Source organism: Drosophila subobscura, chromosome E (genome assembly GCF_008121235.1).
Source record: "Drosophila subobscura isolate 14011-0131.10 chromosome E, UCBerk_Dsub_1.0, whole genome shotgun sequence".
NCBI classification, from domain to species: domain Eukaryota; kingdom Metazoa; phylum Arthropoda; class Insecta; order Diptera; family Drosophilidae; genus Drosophila; species Drosophila subobscura.
Genome location: NC_048531.1, coordinates 13,621,693 through 13,634,717, shown reverse-complemented (window position 1 = coordinate 13,634,717; position 13,025 = coordinate 13,621,693). Strand labels below are relative to the sequence as shown.

At 49.5% G+C, this 13,025-nt stretch overlaps 1 protein-coding gene across 7 annotated transcripts in view; it reads left to right on the top strand.

Annotated features, from left to right (window-relative positions):
- LOC117889834 (obscurin) overlaps nt 1–13,025 on the top strand; it is an 18,729-nt gene extending 5,704 nt beyond the window's left edge. For 4 of the 7 annotated variants that reach the window (XM_034794321.1, XM_034794316.1, XM_034794320.1 and 1 more), the window contains 30 exons: nt 484–786; nt 860–1,016; nt 1,079–1,164; nt 1,223–1,358; nt 1,427–1,611; nt 1,671–2,231; nt 2,287–3,147; nt 3,213–3,318; nt 3,379–3,560; nt 3,724–3,798; nt 4,542–4,708; nt 4,771–4,885; nt 4,941–5,180; nt 5,240–5,608; nt 5,668–5,924; nt 5,980–6,188; nt 6,246–6,388; nt 6,445–6,637; nt 6,695–7,687; nt 7,750–8,051; nt 8,109–8,290; nt 8,348–8,658; nt 8,721–8,906; nt 8,973–9,210; nt 9,274–9,855; nt 9,922–10,622; nt 10,681–10,813; nt 10,880–12,531; nt 12,595–12,700; nt 12,760–13,025. In XM_034794321.1, coding sequence (XP_034650212.1) covers nt 484–786; nt 860–1,016; nt 1,079–1,164; nt 1,223–1,358; nt 1,427–1,611; nt 1,671–2,231; nt 2,287–3,147; nt 3,213–3,318; nt 3,379–3,560; nt 3,724–3,798; nt 4,542–4,708; nt 4,771–4,885; nt 4,941–5,180; nt 5,240–5,608; nt 5,668–5,924; nt 5,980–6,188; nt 6,246–6,388; nt 6,445–6,637; nt 6,695–7,687; nt 7,750–8,051; nt 8,109–8,290; nt 8,348–8,658; nt 8,721–8,906; nt 8,973–9,210; nt 9,274–9,855; nt 9,922–10,622; nt 10,681–10,813; nt 10,880–12,531; nt 12,595–12,700; nt 12,760–12,900 — 9,872 coding nt within the window. In that variant the 3' untranslated portion in view covers nt 12,901–13,025. Of the gene's footprint in view, nt 1–483; nt 787–859; nt 1,017–1,078; nt 1,165–1,222; nt 1,359–1,426; nt 1,612–1,670; nt 2,232–2,286; nt 3,148–3,212; nt 3,319–3,378; nt 3,561–3,723; nt 3,799–4,541; nt 4,709–4,770; nt 4,886–4,940; nt 5,181–5,239; nt 5,609–5,667; nt 5,925–5,979; nt 6,192–6,245; nt 6,389–6,444; nt 6,638–6,694; nt 7,688–7,749; nt 8,052–8,108; nt 8,291–8,347; nt 8,659–8,720; nt 8,907–8,972; nt 9,211–9,273; nt 9,856–9,921; nt 10,623–10,680; nt 10,814–10,879; nt 12,532–12,594; nt 12,701–12,759 lie in introns of all 7 variants that reach the window. The other 3 variants (XM_034794317.1, XM_034794318.1, XM_034794319.1) reach the window with 3 other exon arrangements.

The window sequence follows — 13,025 nt, the reverse complement described above, 5'->3', positions numbered from 1 at the left end:
AAATCGAATTCAGAGAATTTCATGTGCTTTCCACGTTGGTTTCGTGTGCTCCGTTTTGCCTGCTGTCTACGCACACCAGCGCACTGCATATCATGTGCATACATGTGTGTACGTGCGTGCCGTTCTCTGCTGTAGAGTCACATGTTCCTCGTTCCGTTCCTCATTCCGTTCCTCGTAAATAACTGTGTTTAAACACCAACCAACCATTTCTATGTTCACTTCAAACACACAACAGTCTCCGCTTGTTTAATTAACAATTTATTTGTGTCCTATACCTTCACAATCCTCCATTGAATCCCACACACATGTATTTCCAATCCTAGTCTGTTTTCCCAATTGGTTTCAAGTCAATTCAGTTTCTAAAGAGTACAAGAAAACGATGCAGAAATATGTGTATCAAGTGCATATATTTTTTCATTGCATTACGGTAAATGGATAACATATACTTTTCAACACCTTTCCACGCCTCGCTCTGGCTACCAGCGTCCTCCAGAACTGGAAACTACGATAGAGGTACTTCGTATGACAGCACTGCCGAGAAGCACTATGGAGTGAGCTCCAGACGCGATCGTAGCTCCGTTGACAAAGTTGAGGCACGCTCATCCCTCCTGGCCACAGGCCGCACAGAGAGCCGCGCCGAAAGTCGTGCTGAGAGCCGCGCTTCCTACTCAGTCGCCGAATCACGTGCTGGCATCCGGTCTGCCTCCCGGCAACTAGAGGATCGACCCCTACGCTCTGTCGACAAGCCAGTTGTCGTGAAGATGCTCAAGAGCGTCCAGGTGGATAGTAAGTTTTTCTCATGCATCGTTTTACTGCTAATCAGACTGCTAATGTTCGCGGGTTTCGTTGTGCTTTTCAGTTGGAGAGACTGCGCATTTTGAGATCCAGTTCAAGGACCAGCCTGGACTGGTCACCTGGCTGAAGGACAACAAGCCGCTGGAAGATCGTTTGGCTGATCGAGTTATTCAGACAAGTGCGCCAATGAATTCGTATCGATTGGACATCAAGAACTGCAGGTTTGCAAGATAATCTAAATGAGTTTTCTTCCTTTGTCACATTAAGATCTTTGTTCTTGCAGTGAGAGCGATGCAGGAACTTACACCATCCGCGCTCAGTCCGCGTCCGAGACAACAACTCTATCGGCACAGCTGGCTGTTGGCCAAGGTATGCTCGAGGTTCCATACAAATCTAGCAGAGATTTTCATTCATTTTTCCCACACAGCCCCAGGCCATGATGAAACTAAAACCAACGTGGCCCCGGCCTTTTTGGTTAGCTTGAAGGATGCCGAAATGATTGAGAACACTCTCTTCCGTTTCATGATCAAAATCAAAGGAGATCCCAAGCCCAGGGTTAAGTTGTGAGTAGAGAGAGGGAGAAAGCCTCAGCTTGGGCTCCAAATTAATCCAAATTATATTTCCTTGTCAGCTACAAAGATGAAGTGGAAATACTGGAGATCAATGAACGCATTCAAATCATCAGAGACAAGGACTATTTGGGCTTCTATGAGCTGGTCATTGCCGATGTACAGAAAAGTGATGCGGGAACGTACTCGTGCAAGGCCACGAATAAGTATGGGGATGCCAGCTGTGATGCTGTGGCAACCACTGTGGGTAGGTATTCGATTATAGATTGTTATGCCCATGATTGCATTGTAAAATTCCACTTGTAGAGGACAGAAATCCGTTCGGTGCGCTGAGTGGACAGATTCTGCCTGCCGGCGAGAAGCCCGTGTTCGCTTGGAAGCGAAACGGCGAGGAGTTCGATCCCGAGGAACGCTTCAAGGTGCTCTTCGGCGAGGATGAGGATTCGCTGGCTCTGGTGTTCCAGCACGTCAAGCCTGAGGATGCCGGCATCTACACGTGTGTGGCTCAGACATCCACTGGCAATATCTCTTGCAGTGCCGAGTTGTCGGTTCAGGGCGCCATTCAGACCCTGAACAGAGAGCCGGAGAAGCCCACGCTGGTGATCGAGCACCGTGAGGCCAACACGAGCATCGGTGGAACGGCCATCCTGGAGCTGCAATGCAAGGGCTTCCCGAAGCCAGCTGTTCTCTTCAAGCACGAGGGCGAGGTCATTGAGGTGGATGATCGCCACAAGTTCATGTACGAGGACGAGGAGAGCATGTCGCTGATTATAAAGAACATCAACACAGCCGATGCTGGGGAGTACACCATTGAGGCTGTGAATGAGTTGGGACAGGATGAGTCGACCATTAATCTGGTCGTAAAAGGTGAGATTTCAATTATCAATTTGAGGAACTTCCACTTCTTACTCTTCCCTTGCAGCTCCACCAAAGATCAAGAAGATCAAGGACATTACCTGCTCGGCTGGAGAGACAATCAAAATGGAAATTGAAGTGGAAGGCTTCCCGCAGCCAGAGGTGATTGTTACCAACAATGCAAAGGACGTGAGCAGCGAGAGCAACGTGAAGATCACCTCCAGCTCCATTGGCAAGAGCGTGGAGAAGGTTGTGGTGGAGATATCGGACATTAAGCTCGCCCAAGCGGGCAACTACTCGATTCGGGCCACCAACGACATCAGCCAGACATCCGAGTACTGGAGCTGCACCGTCAAATCGAAGCCAGTGATTGTCAAGCAGTTTGAGAGCGAGTACATTCACGGGGAGAAGGAGAACGTGCAGATGACTGTCCGCATTGATGCCTACCCCGAGGCGAAGCTCGTCTGGTATCACGATGAAACTGAGATCAAGCTGACGGACGCCAAGTACAGCGTCAGCACCGATGGCAATGCCTACACTCTGAAGATCAGTGGCGCCACCCGCGTGGATGCTGGCAAGTACACGGTAAAGGCCACCAATGAGCACGGTTCGGCGACCAGCGCCACGCAGCTGCTGATCAAGTGCTCGCCGGAGTTCACCAAGAAGCTGAAGAACATGACCGTGGTGGAAGGAGACTCCAACGTGGAGCTGGTTGTGGGCATCGATGCCTATCCTCGGCCACACGCCAAGTGGTACATTGACGGCATTGAGATCGATGAGAAGCGCAACGATGTCCGCCATGTGGAGGAGGGCAACGACTTCAAATTGATTCTCAATCAGGCGGCAACCAATATGCAGGGCACATACTGCTGCAAAGTAATGAACGATTACGGCAAGCTGGAGGACAATTGCGTTGTGACAGTCAACTGTGAGTTTGTCTCTGGATTTATCTGCTCCCTGCCTAACTCTTTTGAACTCTTTTTCCAATTCAAGGCAAACCCAAGGTGAAGCGTGGTCTCAAGAATATTGAGGTGCAGGAAGGCAAATCCTTTACCTTGGAGGTCGAGGTATACAGCGAGCCAGAGGCGAACATTAAATGGTATGAAAATGAAGCAGATTTCAATTGTTGAGCTGCTCAACGCACTTGTCTTTTGTTTAGGTTCAAAGATGGCCATGAAATCTATGAAGATGCACGCATTAAAATCTCCCGCGACTCTCAGCGCATCGAGAACTATTATCTTACGCTGAATCTGGCTAAAACTGAAGACTCGGGCACTTATGAGGTGAAGGCAGCGAACTTTATTGGCGAGACGACCTCCACCTGCAAGGTCGTTGTTTTGAGTAAGTTTTTCAGAAGCAAATCGATGCCTCGCTCTTTCTATCTATATTATTGTATTGGGGAAACATTTAGGGCATAGCTAAGGTGTACCAACAATGCGTAGGGGTTTTCCTTTTGAAATTACATTGAATATAAGCTAATCTACAATATGCAATTTCGATACAGCAAGCGACACAATGTCTCTGGAACAAACAGTGACTAAAACAATGATTGCGACAACTGAACAGCCTGAAGAAGGGGGTAAACCACAAAATACATTTTCAATACATCAACAATAGGAACCATAAGATAAAATACTACTCGTAATACTTGTAAATATAAATTTGCAAAATGCATAATGTGGATGTGGAATGAACAGAAATTAACATAACAAACATGACAACCATTAACATTTCATTCATCATCATCAAAACTGTACAAAGAGCCAACAAAACACTAACCCAGACGAATATTAACCATCTGATCTGTAAATTGAAATTGCTGTCTCTGTGTGCATCGTGTAAAGGGAATGAGAATGGACATCGAACCGAGTAATACCTAAAAATAGTTTCTAAGCATTGAATGTCTTTTTGTACAATGTATGGCACTGCTTTAGGGGTGATATCATTTGGCTCACAAGTGTAAATAGCTCTTGAAAATAATCATCAAAAGATGCAGCTAAATACTCTGCATTCTGGATACTGCGAAAGAAGAAATCTTCAACAACTTTCTGGAACTGCAAGAACAACTTTTCAACATATTTACTTGACCTATTGAATATTTCGGGTTTGGGTTTACAGTACTTTCAGTGGCCAAAAGGCTGAGAGGTTGCCATGCCAACTTTATGGATAAATGCTGCACCGCAAAAACAATAACACTAACAAAACAATTCGATTGTGTACTATAAGTACTTATTCTCTGTACAGATATAAAATAGTGCAAAAATAGCAATTAAGTTTGGCATTTATGAGATCCACGCATGCTGATAACTCTCCTCCTTGTAGCTGTTCCTGAAATCCTGCACGTGGACGTCTTCCAGACGCACAGTTTCGAGAGTGTTCCACTCAAATATGAAGTCATTGCCACGGGCATACCCAAGCCGGAAGCGATATGGTATCACGATGGAAAACCAATTACAGCGGATAAGCACACGGCCATTACCGTTGATGGGGTTTGTTTTTGAACCAATCACCTTCGAGATACAAGAGTTAAACTGTTCATAAATCATTCCAGGATCATTACAAGCTGGAGGTGCAGTCGCTAGATCTGGTCGATGCTGGAGAGTACAAGGTGGTGGTGCAGAACAAATGCGGCGAGAAGTCGCATAAAGGCGATCTCTCACTTTCAGGTGCGATAATCCATTCAAAAATGTTTCAAAATCATTTAATTAATTCCTCTCAAAGGTGTGGCTGAGTACCGCAAGCCGCTACTCACCAAGGGATCGGGATTGAAGGACATTAAAGTGAACAAGGGCGACAAGGTGTCGGAGCCGGTCGTATTCACAGCCGATCCAGCACCCGAAATTGTGTGGCTAAAGGACGGCCAGCCAGTGAAGGAGAGCAACAACCTCAAACTGAAGGTGGAAAAAAAGGAACTGGAGCACGGCCTGCAGCAATATACTTGCACGCTGAATATTTTGGATGGTACTGCAATCCCTTTAGGGTAAAGTTTGAAAGTTTTTCACTTGTTTCTTCGTTTACAGCTGACATTAAGGACTCGGGACGTTACGAGTTGAAGGTTAAGAACAAGTACGGAGAGCTGGCCACCAGCGGCTGGATAGATGTGCTGGCCAAGCCAGATATATCCGGACTGGAGGATCGCAAGTGCCTGCCCGGCGACACCATCTGCTTCGAGGCTTTGGTGCTGGCCAACCCGAAGCCGAAGGTTTCCTGGACCAGGGGCAATGAGAATCTGTGCAACAACGAGAACTGCGAGGTGATTGCCGACGTGGATGCCGACAAGTATCGACTCGTCTTCCAGGCAGTCTCTCCCAGCGAATCCTCCAAATACACCGTTACGGCGGTCAACAGCGAGGGCAGATCCAGTGTTGACTTTAACTTGAATGTGTTGGGTAGGTTTTCTCCATATCCTTGGTGTTCCTTTACAATTAATTATTCAATAATTTTACAGTGGAGAAGCCCACATTCATTGTCAATCCTGAGAGCCAGAGCATTCATGATTACCGGCCAGTTTCCACCAAGGTGCTGGTGCATGGCGTGCCACTGCCTACGCTTGAATGGTTGAAGGACGATAAGCCCATCAATTTGGAAGCCATCAACAAGCCGCACAAGGACAAGCTCTACAAGAAAGAGGACACCAAGAAGGCTTCCGACCAAATCGAAGGTGTATTCGATATAAAAACATTCAGGGAAAACGATGCAGGAACGGTACGTAAAATATTCGTGGAAAAAATCACTTTTACTGAGGGCCTCTGCTTTTCAGTACACCTGTGTGGCGACCAATGAGATTGGTGTAACCAAAGCACCCTTCAAGCTGGCGCTGCTGTCGCTGGCACCCAGTTTTGTCAAGAAGCTGGACAATGCGTTGGATGTGCTGCAGGGTGAACCGCTCGTGCTGGAGTGCACCGTGGATGGCAGTCCATTGCCCACTGTTCAATGGCTAAAGGATGGCGAGGAAGTGAAGCCCAGCGAAGCGTAAGACACCACAGCCACGACTATCCCCGCACCCAAATGATGTACCTTTCTTTTCAGTGTAAAGATCTCCACCAGCCCCGAGGGCTTGGTCAAATTGGAGATCAACAACTGCGAACCCAACGACTCGGGGGCCTACAAGCTAATCATATCCAATCCGCATGGCGAGAAGGTGGCACTGTGTGCTGTGGCTGTTAAACGTAAGTGCTTGAGCCTCTATCCGCTAGCCACTAAAGTTTATTCATTTATATTACAGCTGAGGAGGTGCAGCCGCGTTTCCTTAAACCCATTTCGAGCCAAACTGTTGTCGTGGGTGAGCCTCTGAAGCTGGAGGCTGAAGTGTTTGGCTTCCCCGCTCCCGAAGTAAAGTGGTACAAGGACGGCTTGCTGCTGCGTCCCAGCCCAGAGATTAACTTTATCAACAATCCCAATGGCCAGATTGGACTTAGGTAGCAGCTGTGACATGCCACTAAAAGTACAAACTAAATTGAGTATCCCATATTTAGCATTGATGCTGCAACACCCCAAGATGCTGGTGTCTATAAGTGCCTGATCATCAACAAGGGCGGCGAGGTGGAAGGTGTGTCCAAGGTGGAGATTGTGCCCAAGGAGTCAAAGCCGGCATTTGTGGCCGAGCTGCAGGATTCGGCGAGCATCGAAGGCTTCCCCGTCAAAATGGACATCAAGGTGGTTGGCAATCCCAAACCGAAACTCCAATGGTTCCACAATGGCCACGAAATTCTGCCAGACCCCAAGCACATTGCGATTGTCGAGAATCCGGACAACAGCACGAGCCTAATCATAGAGAAAACCGTTCCCGGCGACTCGGGATTGTACGAGGTGATTGCTCAGAACTCTGTGGGTTCCACAGCGTCCAAGGCCAAGCTCTATGTGGCGCCCAAAGCGGACGAGACAGCCACAGAGGAAGCGCCACAGTTTGTATCGGCCCTCAGGGATGTAAATGCCGACGAGGGTCAGGAGCTTGTGCTGTCTGCGCCGTTCATTGCCAACCCCATGCCCGAGGTGATTTGGACCAAGGATGGAGTTACGCTCACGCCCAGCGAGCGTCTGCTGATGACCTGCGATGGCAAACACATTGGACTGAGCATTAAGCCAGCCGAGGCAGCCGATTCCGGCAACTACACATGTCTGCTGGCCAATCCCCTGGGCGAGGACTCGTCCGCCTGCAATGCGAACGTCAGGAAGGTGTACAAGCCGCCAGTGTTCACCCAAAAGATCTCCGATCAGCAGCAGGTGTTTGGCAACAATGCCAAGATCCCGGTGACTGTCTCCGGCGTGCCCTACCCCGAGCTGGTGTGGTACTTCCAGGACAAACCCATTCCCAAGTCGGACAAGTATACCCTCAAGAACGATGGCGATCATCACATGCTGATTGTCAACAACTGCGATAAGGAAGATCAAGGCGTCTACAAGTGCATCGCCAGCAACAGGGAGGGCAAAGACATCACCCAAGGACGTCTCGATATTGTCAATGAAATGTGAGTGTTCCTTCTTTAGATTGTTAGGCTATAAAATCTTTACTAACTCGATTTGCTTGCAGCAAGAAGCACTCGCGCTCGGAGCCTCCGGTATTCCTCAAGAAGATTGGCGACTGTGACATCTATGAGGGCATGATTGCCAAGTTTACAGCCTGTGCCACGGGTTACCCGGAGCCAGAGGTTGAGTGGTTTAAGAACGATCAGAGGCTCTTCCCCTCGGATAGATTCCTCATTGACATCGAGCCGAACGGCCTGCTGCGGCTAACAATCAAAAATGTTACCGAGTACGATGTGGGCCGTTATTCTTGCCGCATCTTCAACCCATACGGAGATGACATTTGCCACGCCGAACTCTTCTACGACTGTAGGTGCAGCTGGACTCGCTTGGGTGCAGATTATGCTCAAAATCTTTCCATTGCAGCTCTGGACAGCCAGCAGAAGCCACTGGAGGATCAATACACCGATTTCAAGAAGTACAAAAAGTCCGGTGCTCCGCCACCATTGTCCGAGGGTCCAATCATATCCCGCATGACCGATCGTGGACTGCTGCTGTCGTGGAACCCATCGGTGCCTCTGACGCCCCGCTATCCCATCACTTATCAGGTAAATTATTGTAAAATCTTTCACTTATCCCCAACTTATATTGATTCAACGCTTTAGATTGAAATGATGGACCTGCCTGAAGGTGACTGGCGTACACTGAGAACTGGTGTGCGCAGCTGTGCCTGCGACATCCGCAATCTGGAGCCATTCAGAGACTATAGATTTAGGATACGCGTGGAGAATAAGTTTGGTGTGAGCGATCCCAGCCCCTACACTCAGACCTACAGGCAAAAACTGGTGCCAGAGCCACCAAAGACCTACACCTACCTGCCACCGGGCACGGACTTTAGGCCAGAGACTTCGCCGTACTTCCCCAAGGACTTCGATATTGAGCGGCCGCCACATGATGGACTAGCACAGGCGCCACAGTAATTTTAGGACTCTCTTTTGGCTTGGAGCCACTAAACTTAGATTGATTTTTGCTACACAGATTCCTGCTGCGCGAGAACGACATTGGCTATGGAGTGAAGGGACACAACACGGAGCTCATGTGGTTCGTTTATGGCTATCCCAAGCCAAAGATGACTTACTACTTCGATGACATGATCATCGAGTCGGGTGGCAGATTCGATCAGAGCTACACACGCAATGGCCAGGCCACGCTGTTCATCAACAAGTGAGCTTCAAGCTACTTTACTCAACATCAAATAATTACCATAATATTTATGTTTACTACCCACAGCATGCTGGATCGCGATGTGGGTTGGTATGAGGCAGTCGCCACGAATGAGCACGGTGAGGCCAGGCAGCGTGTGAGGCTGGAAATTGCCGAGCATCCGCGTTTCCTGAAGCGACCAGATGAAACCTTTATAATGTCCCGCAAGAACGGAAGAATCGAGGCCAAACTGGTGGGCATTCCCCTGCCAGAGGTTCATTGGTACAAGGACTGGAAGCCAATTGCTGAATCATCGCGCATCAAGGTGAATATTCTTCGAGGTTTTCCCGCTGCCTCCTGGTTTGAAAGTTTTCCTTTGGTTTTTCAGATCAGCTCCTATGATCCCGACATCTATGTTCTCTCCATCCACGATTCGATCATCAAGGATGGCGGACTCTATTCGATTAGTGCCAGAAATGTCGCCGGCTCCATTAGCACCTCGGTCACAGTGCACATTGAGGAGAATGAGGATCAGTACATCTACAAGACCTACGGCCGACATCCGTATGTGCGTTCCAAGCAGCTGCGCTACCAGGATAAGTACGATATTGGCGATGAGCTCGGACGCGGCACTCAGGGCATCACCTACCATGCCGTGGAACGTGCCACTGGCGACAATTATGCAGCAAAGATCATGTATGGCCGCCCAGAGCTGCGACCCTTCATGCTGAACGAACTGGAGATGATGAACACGTTCAACCACAAGCACTTGATTCGTCCCTACGATGCCTACGACACGGACCGCAGTGTCACACTCATTATGGAGCTGGCTGCTGGTGGCGAGCTGGTCAGGGACAACCTACTCCGACGCGACTACTACACAGAGCGAGACATTGCCAATTATGTGAGGCAAACTCTTTGGGGACTCGAGCACATGCACGAGATGGGCGTAGGCCACATGGGTCTCACGGTAAGCAAGAGAGGAAATGCATAAACTGCAAACTGCAATCAATAATTATTTCATTCTCAATTGCAGATCAAGGATCTACTCATTTCGGTGGTGGGCAGTGATTACATTAAGGTCTCAGACTTTGGTTTGTCGCGTAAAATCAACAAGCACAATCTGTCAACTCTCGATTATGGCATGCCGGAGTTCGTTTCCCCGGAAGTGGTTAACAAGGAGGGCGTGAACTACTCCCACGATATGTGGACCGTGGGCTTGATCACCTACGTGCTGCTGAGTGGCCACAATCCTTTCCTGGGCATTGACGATAGGGAGACCTTGACCAAGATTCGTGAGGGTCGCTGGGACTTCAAGGACGAGCTGTGGACCCACATCTCTGATGATGGCCGTGACTTTATCAGCCGTCTGCTGCTGTACAGCCCGGAGGAGCGTATGGATGTGAAGACAGCACTGAAGCATCCATGGTTCTTCATGCTCGATCGCCAGGCCTCCGATCACGACTATCAGATCCGCACCGATCGTCTGAGGAACTACTACGATCACTTCAGGGACTGGTATGCAAATGCCTCGTGCAAGAACTACTTCCGCAGACGTCGCCTTAGTGGCTGCTTCCAGCATCCATCCAAAATGGTTTATCCTCCTGGACACGTTTACACGCCAGAGGCGACACCCGAGCCCCTGCCAGAGCCACGCAAGCGGGCAAAGCGCGAGGAAGTTGTCTCGAAATACTTGCATCCCGACTACGAGCTGGGTTTGATTCAATCGGAGAGCCAGTAAGTATAGCCATAGAGTGGTGATCGTTGCGATTTCCTTACCTGTTTCTATTTCTAGTTACCAGTATGGCCCGGACACATATTTGCTGCAACTGCGGGATGTCAACTTCCCCGTGAGGTTGCGTGAGTACATGAAGGTGGCCCACAGGCGTTCCCCATCGTTTGCCTTGAACGATTCTGTGGATTGGTCGGTAAGTACAGCAGCCCAACCAGCTCCTAGTCGTGCCTAACTATAGCAAATCTTTCTCTTTCTTTAGCTGCCTGTTATCCGCGAACGACGTCGCTTCACTGACATCATGGATGAGGAAATCGACGATGAGCGCACACGCAGTCGCATCAGCATGTATGCGGCCAATGATTCCTACTCCATAAGGCGCCTGCGCACAGAGCTGGGCCCACGTCTGGATGAGTACACTGAGGCCGAGGCCATGATTGAGACGCAGCGCGAGGGCTATCCGCCCTTCTTCCGCGAGAAGCCACAAACGATTGCCATCACCGAGAACCAGCCCAGTCACATCCATTGCTTTGCTGTGGGCGATCCCAAGCCTTGCGTCCAGTGGTTCAAGAACGATATGGTTCTGTCCGAGAGCAAGCGCATCAAAATCTCAGTCGATGAGGATGGACGCTCCATTCTGCGCTTCGAGCCAGCACTCCACTTCGATGTGGGTGTCTACAAAGTGGTGGCTAGGAACAAGGTGGGACAGACCGTGGCCCGCTGCCGCATCGTGGTGGCCACTCTGCCAGATGCACCCGACTCTCCGGAAATCTCTGCCAACAGCGGCACGGAGATTCTGCTCAGATGGAAGCAGCCACGCGACGATGGCCACTCCACGGTTCTGTGCTACAGTCTGCAGTACAAGCTGAGCAATTGCGATGCCTGGACCACGGTGGCCGACAATATCGATCATGAGTTCTATCTGCTGCACGATCTGCAGCCAAACACCAGCTACCAGTTCAGGCTGGCCTCGAAGAACCGCATTGGCTGGAGCGAAATGGGCATACCCGTGGCCGCATCCACCGTGGGCCATGATGCACCCAAAATTCACATCACCAAGGCAATGAAGCATTTACAGCAGCTCACCGAGAACGGTCACCAGGTGATACCCGAAGAGGAGCGCGTGCACACCGACTATCACTGCGAGCGTGAGCCACCCAACTGGGTGACCGACTCCTCCGTGAGCGACAAGTACAGCTTCATCTCGGAGATAGCACGCGGCGAGTTCAGCACCATTGTGAAGGGCATTCAAAAGTCCACCGACACAGTGGTGGTGGCCAAGATACTCGAGGTGACCGACGAAAACGAGGACTCGGTCGTGGCCGAGTTTGATAACTTCAAGACGCTGCGCCATGAGCGCATACCCGCACTCTTCAGTGCCTACAAGCCGCTGAATGTGCCCATTGCCATATTCGTGATGGAGAAGCTGCAGGGCGCCGATGTGCTCACCTACTTCAGCAGCCGCCACGAGTACTCCGAGCAGATGGTGGCCAGCGTTGTCACCCAGCTGCTGGATGCACTGCAATACCTGCACTGGCGCGGCTACTGCCATCTGAACATACAGCCCGACAATGTGGTGATGGCCTCCGTTCGCTCGATTCAAGTCAAATTGGTGGACTTTGGCTCGGCCAAGAAGGTGAACAAGTTGGGCGTCAAGGTGACGCCATGCGGCTCGCTGGACTTCCAGCCGCCAGAGATGATCAACGACGAGCCAATATTCCCACAGAGTGACATTTGGTCCGTTGGAGCACTGACATACTTGCTCTTGTCCGGATGCAGTCCATTCCGCGGAAGCGACGAATACGAAACCAAGCAAAATATTTCCTTTGTGCGATACAGATTCGAGAATCTGTTCAGAGAAGTTACACCCGAGGCGACACGCTTCATTATGCTCTTGTTTAAGCGTCACCCAACGTGAGTACAACAGCCAGACCCGAGGCATATCTTGCATATATCAATGTGTTATTATCATTACAGCAAACGGCCATACACTGAAGATTGCTTGGAGCATAGATGGCTCATGTCCTCTGACTATATGGTTAGAAAACGAGAGCGTGCCATCTTTTTGGGCAGTCGTCTGAAGGTAATATTTGACCATCTACCAAATGTTCATTTGAAATTGCATAATTATTTCCCTTTTAGTCTTTCTGCGATGAATATCATGACCACAAGAACGCCACAGCCACATCATCCAAGGTCCTCAACACGGTTGCCGGTGGACCTACACCAACTCAACTGCTTCGATCGAATAGCATCCAAGAGGAACTGCTCACAACATTTTAGTCAATTAGCTCCGACGTACGCATAAGAGAATGTTGTTTTTATTTCTTGTATATATCGAATACATTATCTGGTTAATTCAACAACAAAAACAAAAAAAACAGAAAAATATACCGATTTGAATTGAA